This window comes from Carex rostrata, chromosome 20 (genome assembly GCF_964058835.1).
Source record: "Carex rostrata chromosome 20, lpCarRost1.2, whole genome shotgun sequence".
Taxonomy (NCBI): Eukaryota; Viridiplantae; Streptophyta; class Magnoliopsida; order Poales; family Cyperaceae; genus Carex; species Carex rostrata.
Window position 1 is genome coordinate 1,370,853 of NC_135937.1, and position 14,081 is coordinate 1,384,933.

The following is a 14,081-nucleotide window of genomic DNA, read 5'->3' on the forward strand; positions in this document are numbered from 1 at the left end:
CTTGATATTTTGATTCCATCACTTGTTAGGGGCTTCTGTTCCGGACACCACTCCCTCCGTTTCTTTGCGAATTTATTTTTTTTATTTTTTTTTTGGTTGTAAGCCCTTAGGCAATTGCATTAAAACATCGGAGTAAATTATAAGTTTGTTCTAGCGTAGATATTTAATTATACAAAAATAGCATTCTATACACTGAAGTACTTGTAAAATCTCTCACTACTAAAAATTAAAGAGAAAAAAAAATAAACAAAGTAGTTTGCGAACTTATTAAATTGGGGTTAAACATTCAAATCATATTTGTTTTTTTTTTTTTTTTACTAAAAGTTATAGCCGTCCTAACAGGCTATTCTTGCCTTCTCTTATTCTACTTTTTTTTTTTTATTGAAACAAAGGCTGACAGTCAGCTCAGAGATCCTTCTCATATTCTAGTGCGATACACGTTTTTGTTTTGTTTTTGTTCAGTAACGATCGAACCTTGTATTTTAATATAAATTTTAGAGAAGTAGGTTATAATGGAATTTTTTTTTTTTTTGACAATATCAAATGGTAATAAAAAGAATAAACTAAAAATTTAAATCGTACTAAATTTGATAAACATTAAATCTATATATACTAATATATAAAGAACATCTCTAATTATATTCTCTTAAACATTCATAATTATTTTATTAATTATCACAATTGTCAAATATGTATTCAATGCCCTGCAAATAATAACTACACAAATATAGTTCAGACGACATTGTCCACCAACACACAGCGCTCAATTATATATGAAATTTTCAAAAAGGGTTCCAACAAGAGGCCGGTGCAGTCTCTGACAAGTGGGCCTCACAGCTCCCTTCAGTTAAATTCGGCTTGCTGAATTGACCAAGCACAACCTTTAGAAAAGCACTTTCATATTGCATCGGGTCTAAACATTGACCTAGCTGAGGGTTGAATTTCTCCATTGCATTCATGACTGGAGGCGTGCAGTTGGAAGCACAAAGAGATGAGGAGCCTGAATTGAAGCTGGAGAAGCAGGGCACTTGCTCAAAACCAAAACCAAACCCCAAATTTGAACCCTCAGAGGCGAATTGGTTTTGGGACGATGCAATGACGTGGCTATCAGTGAGTGGTGGAAGGTACGTCGAGACAAAGGCCGTGTCTCTACCAGCGTTGTAAGTTGCAAGTGCTTTCGGCTTCGAGTTGACACTGTTTCTGTCTTTGGAGAAAACTCTACACAGAACCCAATCTTCCTGCTTGAAAAAACAGAAAAGAAATTCAGTGCAATTCATTGTTTATTTCCTTTTGCTGGAAATGATAATGAATAAATTATCTAATGAATAGGAAATTTTTTTTGGCTCTTGTAATGTATTTAGCGAGGTGACATAATTCATAATTTTTTTAGCAGGTTAAAGTCTTTAGATCATCCAAATGACAACTATTAAATTTGATAATAAGTTCTACACAAATAATATTTTATGATTATCTTTTTGCAATTTAAGCACCTACCAGAAAATAAACTGTATATAACTCATAATTTATAAAATAACAATCATTAAATCACAAACTTAGCACAGATGCTGTTGGATCCTTTTTCTTTTTCTTTTAAGGAGAGACCAATAATAAATTCTTACAAAAAAAAATATAAAAAGATATGAATAAAAAGTTCACAAGTCACAACACAGCACTTATTTCCAAATAAAAACAACGAGATTCATAATTTGTTTGGTTTGCTATGATGCTCTAATATATATATAATTCCTTCTCTTATACCCATAGATATTGACTATGACTTGTCTAAATAATTATTTACTTGTACATCTAACAGCTGGAACCCATGCATATACATTGTATATATTTGCAAGTGTGCTAGAATAATTAAGGTTTGTAGATCAATTTAAAATTGTATTATTTAAAATGAAGAGCCTATGATTGGCTTTCAATGTATCAATCAATGATTGATATGGTGACGTGCGCATACATGTACACAGTTGGGGTATTGGACGTAGTGATTAAAAAAAATACACCATTTAGACTAATTAAGTTTTTTCTTAAAGAAAACCTCATAAAGCTTAACTCTACTAAACGAATTAGAAAATATCATTGTGCCATGTGAGTGAGATATGCCAGCGAGATTACAGCACAAAGGATATATAGAACAGTGCTATTAGGTTGTGAGTAGTTATCCCAGATTCCCAGCACCAAAAAACGAGGATGAAGGACAAATTGGGAATTCAATGCAATTGCGCCTGTCCAATCAGATAGCAACTTGATGATTTGGCACTTGGCAGTGAACACACTGGACTTCTCCAGTTCAATTTTTGGGATTGTTTTGTCATTTTAAGTCCTTCTATTTGGTTTAATAAAAAAAATTGCATCTTTTAATTTTGGTCCTGGGCAGTGGGCTCCTGGTGTGGTACTGTGGTTAATATACCCTTTTTATAATTAATGTATGATCAACTCTTTTTTTCAGTGTTAAGACTACTATGAATCATTAATTTCAATTCCAATTAATTTAATTTTTTTTTTTGTCTTTTTTGTCTTTCCATCTCTGTGTTTTTTCCTGAAATCTTTGCAGCAGCTGCTAAATTGTGTTTCTTTTTATTTCTCTTTCTCCCTCTATTCCTCTCCATCTTATTATTAATTAATTAATTATTTTAATTGGGGGAATTTTCGTTTCTTTATTGTTCAAAGGAGAAAGCTAGAAAAATTCTAAACTACCTTATACTACTTTTTCTAATAATTTTCGATTGAAATAACAATTATTGCCAAACAAATTGAGAAAGATAATGCTTTATATGAAAACCCCAAAATAGAAAAAATAAAACTCACCTTGCAAGTGAGCTGCGTGGAGTCATCTTTCGCCTCGATGCGGTACTCGTGCATGACCCACTCGGTCTTCTTCCCCTTTGGAGCTCTCCCTTTGTAGAACACAAGTGTCTTTCTCATCCCTACTAGCGTTCGTTTTCGAGACACTCGTCGGTCCTGTTTATAAATCATAAAAAATTCTTTATATATAGTTTCATAATCTTTCTGGACACGATTTATTATATATTAATTGCGAAATTCATAATTAGGTAAGAGTTCCTAAATTCAAGTTCATCATGATAAATGTAATTTATTATAGTGTGATGATGAGAGAAAATTGAAAAACGAACCTTGCCCGTTGCCTTCCAGTAGCCTGACTCAGTGGCTCTATTGGTTCTCTGCCCCGTTGCATACTTCCGATCCTTTATGCTGAAGAAGTACCATTCTTTCCCTCCTACGCACGCCGCATCTGCATTAATAGAAAAATTAGCTATCTGATAATATAAAAAAAATCAGGATTAATAATGAGCACAATTTATCAAGTTAAAAAATTAGTATGTATGTCATTGTAATGAAGTGAGAATTTTGACTTATTTTTCATGCTCAATAATAATTTATGGTCTCCTCAACTATGCAATCCCGAGCATATTTTTGCTTGTTTCTTCCTCTTCTCTGCTTATTTGTAGTATCTAACAGTAACAGTTCATTCTTTTTGTTGGATGAAAAAAAGTAATGTATTCAGTATTTCTATTGGTTGCTTCATCATTGCAAAGTATCCACATCACTCAATTCTACATTTCTATATCATGTGTTTCTCTGTCGAAATTTAAGTGCATCTTTGACATTTTATTTTATTTATTAGTCTATGTTTCAATTTAAATATTCAACTCTTTTTTCAAAATGTATATCTATTTTCATGGTCCCTACAACAATAATTGTGATGACGATAGCAACGATGATTAATATTATGGGGATGATGATGATAAACACAATCAATATTTTGTATTAATTAATAACTAAAGTGTCCATATTAAAATATTTTTGTTTTGGTTTCGGACTTCGACTATAGTTTCTGTATAGCAATAATGAGATGATTAGTACTGTATCATAAGCAATCTTATGTCCAATATAAACTTATTATTTTTAGATAATGATGAAAATCAAGTCTTTGGATTTTAAATATTCATAAAAAATCTTTCAACCGAATTTTAAACATGTGATTTCCCACACATAAGTTATTGTCTTAGTTACTAAATTAAAGACTTATTTTAGATTTCTTACCAATTTAATATATTTAAACAATAAATATTTGTACACCAAATCATAAAAATAGATTATATTACTTACTAACTATGAATTTTATTTTTTTAGGAAAAACAGGGTTCAAGCCCCTATTTTATCAATGATAACCCGGCTAATTATGAAATTTTCAATCAGTTTTATATAAACAAATTCATATCACTGAGGTAATAAAATATTTGAGTTCGGATTCAGATTGTCCGAACTGATCTGGCACAAGTATCAAAGAGATCCGTGCATTCCACTTCAAATCAATTTGACTCAGATTTTCTCCTCAAAAAAAAAAAAAAAAAAAAATTGACTCAGATTCTGATTGGACAGTCCATATTAAAACTAAAATATTCTGTTACCTCATATGATATAGATTTCTATATAAACCCCCTAAAATCTGAAAACAAAAACAGTTAAACAGAGTCTTGGATTATATATACCAATACTCCTTTTCGGCATCAACTGGTGAGAAATCGGGAAGCAAAGCATTAACAAGTAGGAAACTAAAACAACCCAAATGATATAGCGACTAGCTAGCTTCAAATAATTTAAGAGTAGGTATAAAATATAATAGGCAGAAGGTGTTGGACAACTGGACAAGGACAGCCTTGGCCACATGTCCAGTTATGAAATGACAGATGGCGATGGGATGTTGTGTTGTCGAGGATACAAAGAGTTGCATGTCTACGTCGCCTCCGCTGTGTGTGTCAGTGTGCGAGCGAGTGAGTGCACGTCCCATGTCAGTAGTGACAAAACAGGAATGCGTATCCTCTGCATTAACTCAGAAAGGAATCTTTTGAGTTACTAATTCTCAACCGTCTGATTTTAAACGGAGCCAATCCGGCCCCTGCTTATGATATAGGGACCCTTTAATATTAGTGTAGATCTAGTCTGCACGAATATTAAAAATAAATCAGATGGTCAGGATTTATTAACTCAAAAGATTCCCTTTTGAGTTCATCCAGAGGATACGAATTCGACAAAACAGTAATAGATTCTGAGATATTTTTTTTTCTATTCTTTATCAGCAAATTGTTAAAATATCTCAGGTTTAACAGAATTTACAGAAACATGCTTCGACTTAGGATCTTGTGCGGTCGCAACTATGTGTGATTATGTGCATCCCATCTCTGATCTTGGCCAAACAGTTGCATGTGTCATGGTCTAGGCTTAGTTCAGTAAAATATTGTATGAAGATTTTTTCCTTCTGAGCAGTGTTTAATTAAAATGAAAAGAAATATATATTTACATCAAACTTAATTGATAAACGTGACAACCGGTTAAAGATTTATCAAAATTTTGAAAGTTAATTGTAGATATCTTCTCTATGATTGTAATATAATTTGTGTATTGAATTTGGCACAATTTCGAGAATTAGTTGATCAATTGGTTTTCAATAAAAAAATTAGTAGGTAATTTATCTTTTTTTTCCATATAATTAAGTTAATTTATTGCAAAAATAATAATTAATCTATCAATTTAAAAAAAACAGATAGATACTAAAATATTTTTCAGAATTTATTGACATTATCAGGTTCTCGGTGACGTGTGTTGAAAGGGTGAATCTGCGTATATAATTAAAATTGGTATAAAGAACGTGGGTCGGATTTTGAATGTGCCAAATATTCACAAAATTGCTTTTTTTTTTCGATTTTTTTGATGAAATGTATGATGTCAAAATAAGTATATTTATATATATTATTTTAATCTAAATTATGCACATCAATATAGAAATTGTTTAAAAAAAATTAATTTGCCTCATACCTCCACTAGGACCTAATTTATGCAATCAAATTTTTAACTTAGAAAATAATTTTAAGACTATTATATATTTAACTTGACCATCTGATTTTTTTTTTTTTTTTTTTTATGAGATGGTGTTTTCTAACCATTACCACCAATTACCAACCCAATAACGATATATATATAGTCGATGTGACTGTCCTACTTAAAATGGGTTTTGCTATGGTATTCCTCGTTTTAGCTAATATAGAAACTAAGTTTAAATATGCTATTACCTATTGTGCACCTATTCTGTCCTTTATAAAATCGATATTTAATTAAATATCAAATAAATAAAAAATCAACGCCTATGATAGTGAAATGCATCATAAGAAAATTTACAAGATCGAAGAACACTATAACAAAACTCAATTAAAATATGATTTTCTACAAATTGTACGTACTCTGCCGATTTTTTTTAATGCACTGTGTTAACGGGCAGGAAGTCCAAATTAATAATGCCAAGTTGCTTTCTAAACCAAATACAATAAGGTTATTATATAATCCTTCATTAATTAATTTATTTGTCTTTGTCTAAACTCTGAAGCAATGATTTATCTTCCATAATAAAATAAATTTATTCAAATAAAGAAACAAGTATATATTCTTGCCATTAATTGAACCTAATTTCCAGTGTCCCCGGTTTGTAATTTTAACGTTTAAAAGTTATTGGGGGATGAGAGTAGAAATAAAAATGAAAAATAATCGTTTAAAAGTTATTTTTTAAGATCGAGATCAAGGTGTCGTGGTGTAGTTGGTTATCTTGTTTTATTTTTCAACTGAAATTCTGTTTTGTCTTTTATAAAATCCTAACCGTTGTCCGAGTACTCTCCCTATCCAATTTGAAATTCTCTTTTTGATTATATATTATTTTTTGTGCAACGTCATATAAATATATATGTGCCGGTTTGATTTAATTTGACTAAAAAATGTGAAGGTCTCTTTGTTCCGCATTAAGATTTGTACTAACAATTTAAGAATTAAAGTGTTAATCAAGTGCATGCGAATTTTAATGCGAATCAAATGATTTCAACTGGACATCGGACCGCTCTCCTCTAAAAGATTTTAAGGTATGAGTTTCATGGAATTGTTCTTTATACCGATAGAATACACATCTTTTTTTTCTTTTTCTTTTTTTATGTATATCTTTGTTTGATAATCTTGGACTATATTCTAGCATCACAGCACAGAATATGTGCTTCTGCCTTTTCTTTTGGTAAGGATTAGATACTTTAGTGGGAATATAGAATTAAGGACTTAATTACTAAAGTAGCATGTCATGTGATTATATAATATAAAGAATGGGCATAAGTGCAAAAGGAGGATCGATATTCAAAAGCAAAACTAATATCTAATTTGAGGCAAGGTGCACAAAAAATGTGCTTCCAAAATTAAGAAAGCAAGGTACGTCAGGGAAAGGAACAAAAGGCATGAGGAGGTTATAAAGTGGATACACTTTGTCATAAAAGATGTTCCTTTTTTTGTTTTGCAACGGAGGACTTGTTTTTATGTCATACCCTCCGTGTGGCAACCATGTCATATTGTTATGTATCAAATTTAAATAGGCTTTAATTTATGGTGTTTCTTCTTTCCTGTGCTAAAAAAGAAATTATGAAATAACATAATCCTTTCATGTGTTCTCATGCATGTACACTTTTAATCAAATATATGCAATAATATATATACCTTTTGTTGTTTAACATAACTTTTGTGACGACAAATAATTTAAATAGTATTCCACTAATAAAATATTGAGGAAAAAATTCTATAGATATATGTGATATAGAAACATATATATTGGATGTATGATATTTTGCATATCTAAAATTAATTGTGCAATAAACTGACAAAAAGGTACCTGTGTATACCAGTATTGGCACACATCACCTAAATTGTCATTTATAAATGCCACTGATGAACTGAGAGGGGAAGATGGATTGAGAAAAGGACTCCTCACTATTTTTGCAATCATTTGACTAGCTAGGTCTGTCTTCTGTTTATATGTATTTATTGTTTATGCCTTCGTTTAGTATCTCTAACATATAGTAATATATATTAGCGGAATCATACTTTTATTCAATAGAAAGAAAGATTTATATATGTTCCTGTAATTTTTCATGTCTGATCAATCGTAAGTTTGTAAAGATTAATTATAGAACCACCTGATCTCTATCAGGATCTCAAAAAAAAAAACTTAATTAATTATAGAAGTATAGAAATAAAAAGGATACAAAATAAATATCTCTTTTTTATTATTTATAAAATCCGTTAGAAGGCGTCTTGCCCTCTAACCCTAATAAAAAATATTATATTTGATTATATCAATTACTTTTCTCTCCGTGTGTGTGTCAAAGACTGATACACTTACGATATCAAGAGATATTATTCTCAGTTTAATCTATAAAAGTTGTCATTCTAAAATATTGAATCTAAACGTTTCGATTAAGACATTGGACCCAACGCGACCCTACATGGACATCACATTAGTACAATCATACTTAATTATATTTTATTTTATTTTATTGTCATGCGAGCAGAAATGCAGGTCTTAACTAATAATGATCAAGATCAACATCATTTTTGGGTGAAATAGTTGATTTTTCAAATTAAAGAAGAAGATTAGTGCACGATGACAAATCACTATGTAAATACAAGTCTGCTATATATATTGCTAGGAAATATCTTCAGTAACTACATGTATTAGTGCAATTAATGGCGACTTAATTTGCATCCTTGTGTGTTGTGTTTGTCTGATAAGAGAAGCGGAGAAGAGGCTGAGAGAGAGAGGAGAGGAAGAAACTAAGCATTACTACTAGTGTTTTGTTAGTTATATATGCAATATAAACATGCACGACATCGGGCAGCATGGGCAGGAAGAGGTAATCAGGGGTTTGCTGTCTATCGCTGGATCTGACCAAAACATGTATCAAAGTGAAGTAACAGAAGAGTAGCCTCAGTTGGTTTTGATTTTTGGTGCTTATAAAGGGTTGTTTTGCTTGTTTAGTTGGAGATCTTTCTTTTTATAGGTTAGATGCTATGTTGCCGTTGATATTGTTTTAGATGTATGTTTTACATTTGTAGCTTGTTTCTTACAGAATCTGATACTAGAGGTTTGATACCGTCTCCTATAACATTGTAAGTTTCTTTAATAAGAAATCGGTGATTTATCCACGTTTATCAAAAAAAAAAAAAAACATGCACGGCATCATCTCTGAGAAACTAGGCAACCTTAAGTCTTTTTTTAATTAAAAACGATCAAAGTACAAGCATAAATCTGGTAATAATCTGACTGACCTGGGAGATCCCACGGCTCACACTTGTTCAAATCGACAGCCACCATGGCCTCCAATAGGCCCGGCATAAGCGCTGATTTGCCGTCCTTTCTCCCGACTTTCGGCATCAGATATTCACATATCAACTCATCGTCTCTCGGATGGAACCGAAAACCCGGCGGCAATTTTGCCTCCACCATGCTCAAGATACTCATCTTGTGGGTGTGTCTGTGTGCTTGTGCGCTGTGAGGTCTTGTTTTGTGTGTTGAGGTGGGGGGGTGGGGGGGTGGGGTAGAGGGGGAGGGTTGGAGTATTGAGTTGGTAACTTGGTGTTGAGATGGCAATTAAGTTAATTAGGGATAGGAGATATATGTGCCTATATATAATTATATATAAACCTAATAATTAGTCGTATACTGGGTCTTAGTTCAACTTATATAGAGGTTGGGGTTTTAATAACTAACGCCTCTATATTTAAGCTCGGAGATTTGGGAGAGAAACTACTACTAACGAGCAATTTTTAACTTTTTTTGTGGTAATTCAGAAAAGTCATTTTAAAATCGCAGATACAATTGTATGTTTTTTCATTGCTACATTTATTGTAAAATTATTTTAAAATAATCGTGAGAATATTGCGATTTTATAATTTTTATTAAGAAATTTAGGGGGAATTTCATGTATACCCTTAAAAACTTCAAAATTATGTATCCCCCCTTCTAAACTGTGAAATTACGCATTTCCTCTTCTAAACTTCCAAAATCCACAAATTTACCTTATTGTCTTTTATATTGTAATTCATTTTAAATTTATAAAATACCATTTTACTCTTTATTAAAAGCACTCAAAATTTGTAGCTTGTTTAAGAAAAATATCGGTACTTATATTTGATCAGTTTTGAGGGCAAACTGGATATATTTATAAAAGGGTATAAGGTATAATGGATATCTGGTTTTTTAGGGCAAAATGATATTTTATTAAAGGTAAAGAATAATGGGTATCTTGTAAGATCGACATTTTTCTTAAACAAGTTACAATTTTTTTTATGCTTTTAATAAAGGGTAAAATAGATATTTTATAAATTTAAAGTGAGTTTTAATATGAAATACAATAAAATGGATAAATTTGTGAGTTTTAAAAATTTTAATATTTTCATTTCTAACTTGGGATAGGTTGTAGAAACTACACAACCCTTCTCATTTCTGACTTGAGATAGGTTGCAGAAACTACACAGACAAAATAAAAAAAAAATTGTTGTTGTTACCATTGTAGTTTTCATCATTTTTACAACCATGCCATAAAAATATCTGAAAATTTGAAAAATATTGAATTTTTATTTTTTTAGAAAGTAACGAGAGTCCAGCCCTTCTTTCATTGATAAAAGATGCGGTTACATAAGCAACGTAAGTACAGTGTTGCACTAACACAAAATCAAACTCAAACAGAGTATTTTTAGAATTGAAATGTTATATACTTATGTTATGTATTAGTAAAAGTAAAAAAAAAAAACACTATATTTAATATTGAACACATTTATTCAACTTTCATGACTAAACGAGTTGAATCTGAATGCATGCATGTAGCAAAATTGTCTGAATATATGGTGGGTTAGGGATGAACAATGAACAACAAAAATTTAAAAATTAAATTATGTCCGTTCAAGCAGTTTTAAAAGCAAGCATATCATAATCCTCGCTCTCATCTCATACTTGAAATTACATGTGCAATTAGACTCCTGAATGGCTGAATTAAAGACTTGTTAATCACATATGTGTCTGACTCGCTACATTTTTTCCAATATCCTTATCACATGTGCCCAATTATACTAAAAAAATTCAACCCATGCTGTCTGACTCGCTACATGGATTGATGCATGTTTTAAACGAGTAGTTGGAAGTTGTTATTGAAACTAAAGAAGTTGAACTGATTATTATTATACGCCATATGGTTGAATTATATCAAGAAACTCAAAAGCAGTTTAGGAATTTCAGGAAAACTGTACGGAATTGGGAGAGGTTATTATGAGTAGAATTGGAGTGTTTTTATGTTTATCAAGTATCTTTGTGAAATTAATTCTAAAATTTATTGAATTGGATTCAAATAACAAATTCAAACTGTTGAAACTCATTTAACTTACGAGTAATGTGTTTACATACAAATTTTTGTAAAAAAACGTTCAAAAAATAAATGCATTAAAATTAATTTATAAACATTCAAATGTTGACTGCTTGACTTTATAACAGGCCCGGCCCAGGCCCAGGGCACCCAGGGCGATAGCCCTGGGCCCCAAACTCCAAAGGGCCCAAAAAAAAATAATTAGTTGTATATAAAGGTCCAAAATACTATAATTATCTGATAGCTAGTACAGTCAGAATTGTCCTCGATTGCGTTAGCCGCGTGAATCATAAATTAATTAAGGCAGTTGATGTATCCTTTTTCCCACGCGGGCTACCCCGACGCAGCAGATTAATCAATAACCAGTGATGGTAATGCACCCGCCTCACCAATGTCTACTTTGTTCTTGTCTACAATCGACAAACTATGCAAAGCGGCCGCAACATTTTCCCTTGCTTTTGTAGTTCCATGCTACCAAAATTCAATACCTCTACAATCTTCACTATGGCACCAGAATCAACCATAATACCTATATTGTTTTCATGAATGTATAGATTCAACAAGGCTGTGACAGCGTGCTACTGTGTATGCAAGTCAGGTGATGCGAGTAAATTCACCATATCAAGGCAGCAAGGTTTATGAGGCCAAAAATAACACGGCAAATTCCTCTTTTCTCTTCGAGAACTATAGAATTTATGTTATATAAATTGAAAGAGTGTTTCGGTTTTAACAAATTAATATGATAAACCTGAATTCATTGAGTCCGATCTAATATTATGGATATGAGTTATTATCCAAATTTAATATGATTGAATGTGGAAATAATTTTTTTTTTCTACTGATTTTTTGGAGTGAACTCAAAGTGATTGTCACATTTGATCGTTTTAAAATTGAATAGGAACCATTGAGTCATATCCTTAATATTGGATCGGACTCAATGAAAACGAGACACTCTTTCTATTTTCATACTACTGAATTTAATAATTTCTATAATAAAAAAATCTGAATTATGTAAAAAAAAAAAATCTGTTGCAACTTGCAATTAACGTTTTATTATGATGACATAATATCATTGAAAAAGTGTTTTATTTTTCATATTCTAAATGTTAACTTTCTATTGATTAATTTAGAACTTCCTTTACTATTAGTTTACAAATTTAATAATTTATTTACATATTAATAAAAAAAATTGTGTATATAAGAGTCCAATTTTTTCTTGCGCCCCAGGCCCCAAAATCTTCAGGACCGGCCCTGCTTTATAATATATTAATTTGAAATGTTCACATGTAGATGCATCACTCGTAAGGAAAATGAGTTTTAACGGTTTGGCTTTATCGTTTGAAGCCAATCTGATAGATTTTAAAATTAAGTTCACAAAGAAGCTCGATGAAAGAAAACCCTAGTTTTACTAGGTACATGAAGTTGTTATTGACTCGCTACATGGATTGGGCACGTCACCCTAGTTGGAAGTTGTTATTTAATCAATGCCATTTTATCCTTGGATTAATCCAGTCAGAAGGCTATTTGCTGTTCTTTCTTCAAACATGGCATTGATTAAATAATTAATATATATTTGGACAAATTCTACCACACGCTTGTGCTGTAGTACTGACAAGTGGATCCTAGTTGTACTAGTCGGACAAATAAGAAACTATTCACTCTCTATGGCATATGATCCCAATTTTGTATGCTAGTTGACCTTGCAAAATGTTGTTTACAAGCCAAATGATGAATTATTGATGATGAATATGATGATGTTAAAGCTCATTGTCAAATTTATTTGTCAATTATTTGCTGCAGTGCAATGACCTATGCAAATAAAATTCATACTAGTTCTTATTTTTGACATTTTTTTAAAGCGGATTGACTGCTTTGCAAAACAGTAAATTCCAAATTAATTAAGGGCAAAACTGCAACTTTATTCCTTTTATCTGAATTTCTAGGTCATTCAGTACAACTTTCTGTGTTTTTTTTTTCTTGTACTGTATATTGATGCCTTACCAGTAAAGTTGGTGCTCCCTGCTGAAATAATTAATCCTGATAACTTTGTTAAATTCATTTAAGATAAATCATCAATAAAATTTCAAAAATTGGTTCAGATAAGATTAAATTGCAAAATTTCTGGTGTTCATGGACCTGATACAGAGCACCACCCAAAATTTTAACAGACACGAATTTTGATGCATCATTTACTAAACATTTTTTATAGTTCTTTCTTAAAATAAACTGCAAGTATGAAAAATATATATTTTTTTTAATAACAAAAAATCAGAGGTTCTTAAGTTTGTGTACCTAGAGGTCTGGATAGTTTTGAAATTATTTTCTAGCTTATCAAAAGAAGCATTATTAGGAACTTAATATCTCATGGGACAAAAAGTTGAAAAGATATCTCATTAAACAAGAAGAACAACCAACAATACCAGAAATTTTGGAGTCTTGGTCTTAACAAACGTGGATGCATATCATCGTATCATATACTTATGATCATTATTCTTCAACGAGCAAATATCATCAGGTTAATGGATCCAAATACCTGCTTCTAACCCGACCCATATTAAAGTGGTATATAACAGCTAACATAATCTCTAATGCAAAGTTCAGCACAAGGGACTTAAAGATAAATAAAAAAAGAAATAGGTTAATTGAGAACTGTTACATCTAATAAAATAATATAATCTTCTCTCAAAAATTAAAATAATATAATCAGAATTAAATAGATATGATATATGTAAACTTTCATATACTTGCAAAATCGTTTGATTATTTGTCAAGTGCTTTGAAAATTAAAAAAAAAAATTATCATTGCTCAATTTGCAACTAAATTATTTCAAA

The 14,081-nt window shown here is 31.1% G+C and overlaps 1 protein-coding gene and 1 long non-coding RNA gene across 3 annotated transcripts; one reads left to right on the forward strand and one right to left on the reverse strand.

Annotated features, from left to right (window-relative positions):
* Positions 1–648: 648 nt before the first annotated feature.
* On the reverse strand, positions 649–9,540 carry LOC144572103 (NAC domain-containing protein 21/22-like). Of its 2 annotated transcripts, none has more exons than XM_078321516.1 (4): positions 9,160–9,540; positions 3,144–3,262; positions 2,818–2,970; positions 649–1,238 (listed from the first exon to the last, which is right to left on the reverse strand). In XM_078321516.1, the coding sequence occupies exons 1-4, from the start codon at positions 9,350–9,352 to the stop codon at positions 783–785; spliced, it is 921 nt and encodes a 306-aa protein (XP_078177642.1). In that variant the 5' UTR covers positions 9,353–9,540; the 3' UTR covers positions 649–782. The 2 variants fall into 2 exon arrangements, with proteins under 2 accessions (XP_078177642.1, XP_078177641.1); XM_078321515.1 differs by having other exon boundaries at positions 649–1,241; positions 9,160–9,480.
* LOC144572104 (uncharacterized) lies at positions 3,271–6,211 on the forward strand. Its single transcript, XR_013517681.1, has 2 exons — positions 3,271–4,847; positions 5,078–6,211. It is a non-coding gene; the product is annotated as an uncharacterized LOC144572104 (long non-coding RNA).
* Positions 9,541–14,081: the final 4,541 nt, after the last annotated feature.

Coding starts and splice junctions, on each gene's coding strand:
- LOC144572103 (XM_078321515.1), bottom strand. CDS start 9,352: ATGAGTATCTTGAGCATGGTGGAGGCAAAATTGCCGCCGGGTTTTCGG. Junction 3,263..9,159: donor TGAGCCGTGGGATCTCCCAG/GTCAGTCAGATT, acceptor CTATTAATGCAG/ATGCGGCGTGCGTAGGAGGG. Junction 2,971..3,143: donor ACTGGAAGGCAACGGGCAAG/GTTCGTTTTTCA, acceptor ATTTATAAACAG/GACCGACGAGTGTCTCGAAA.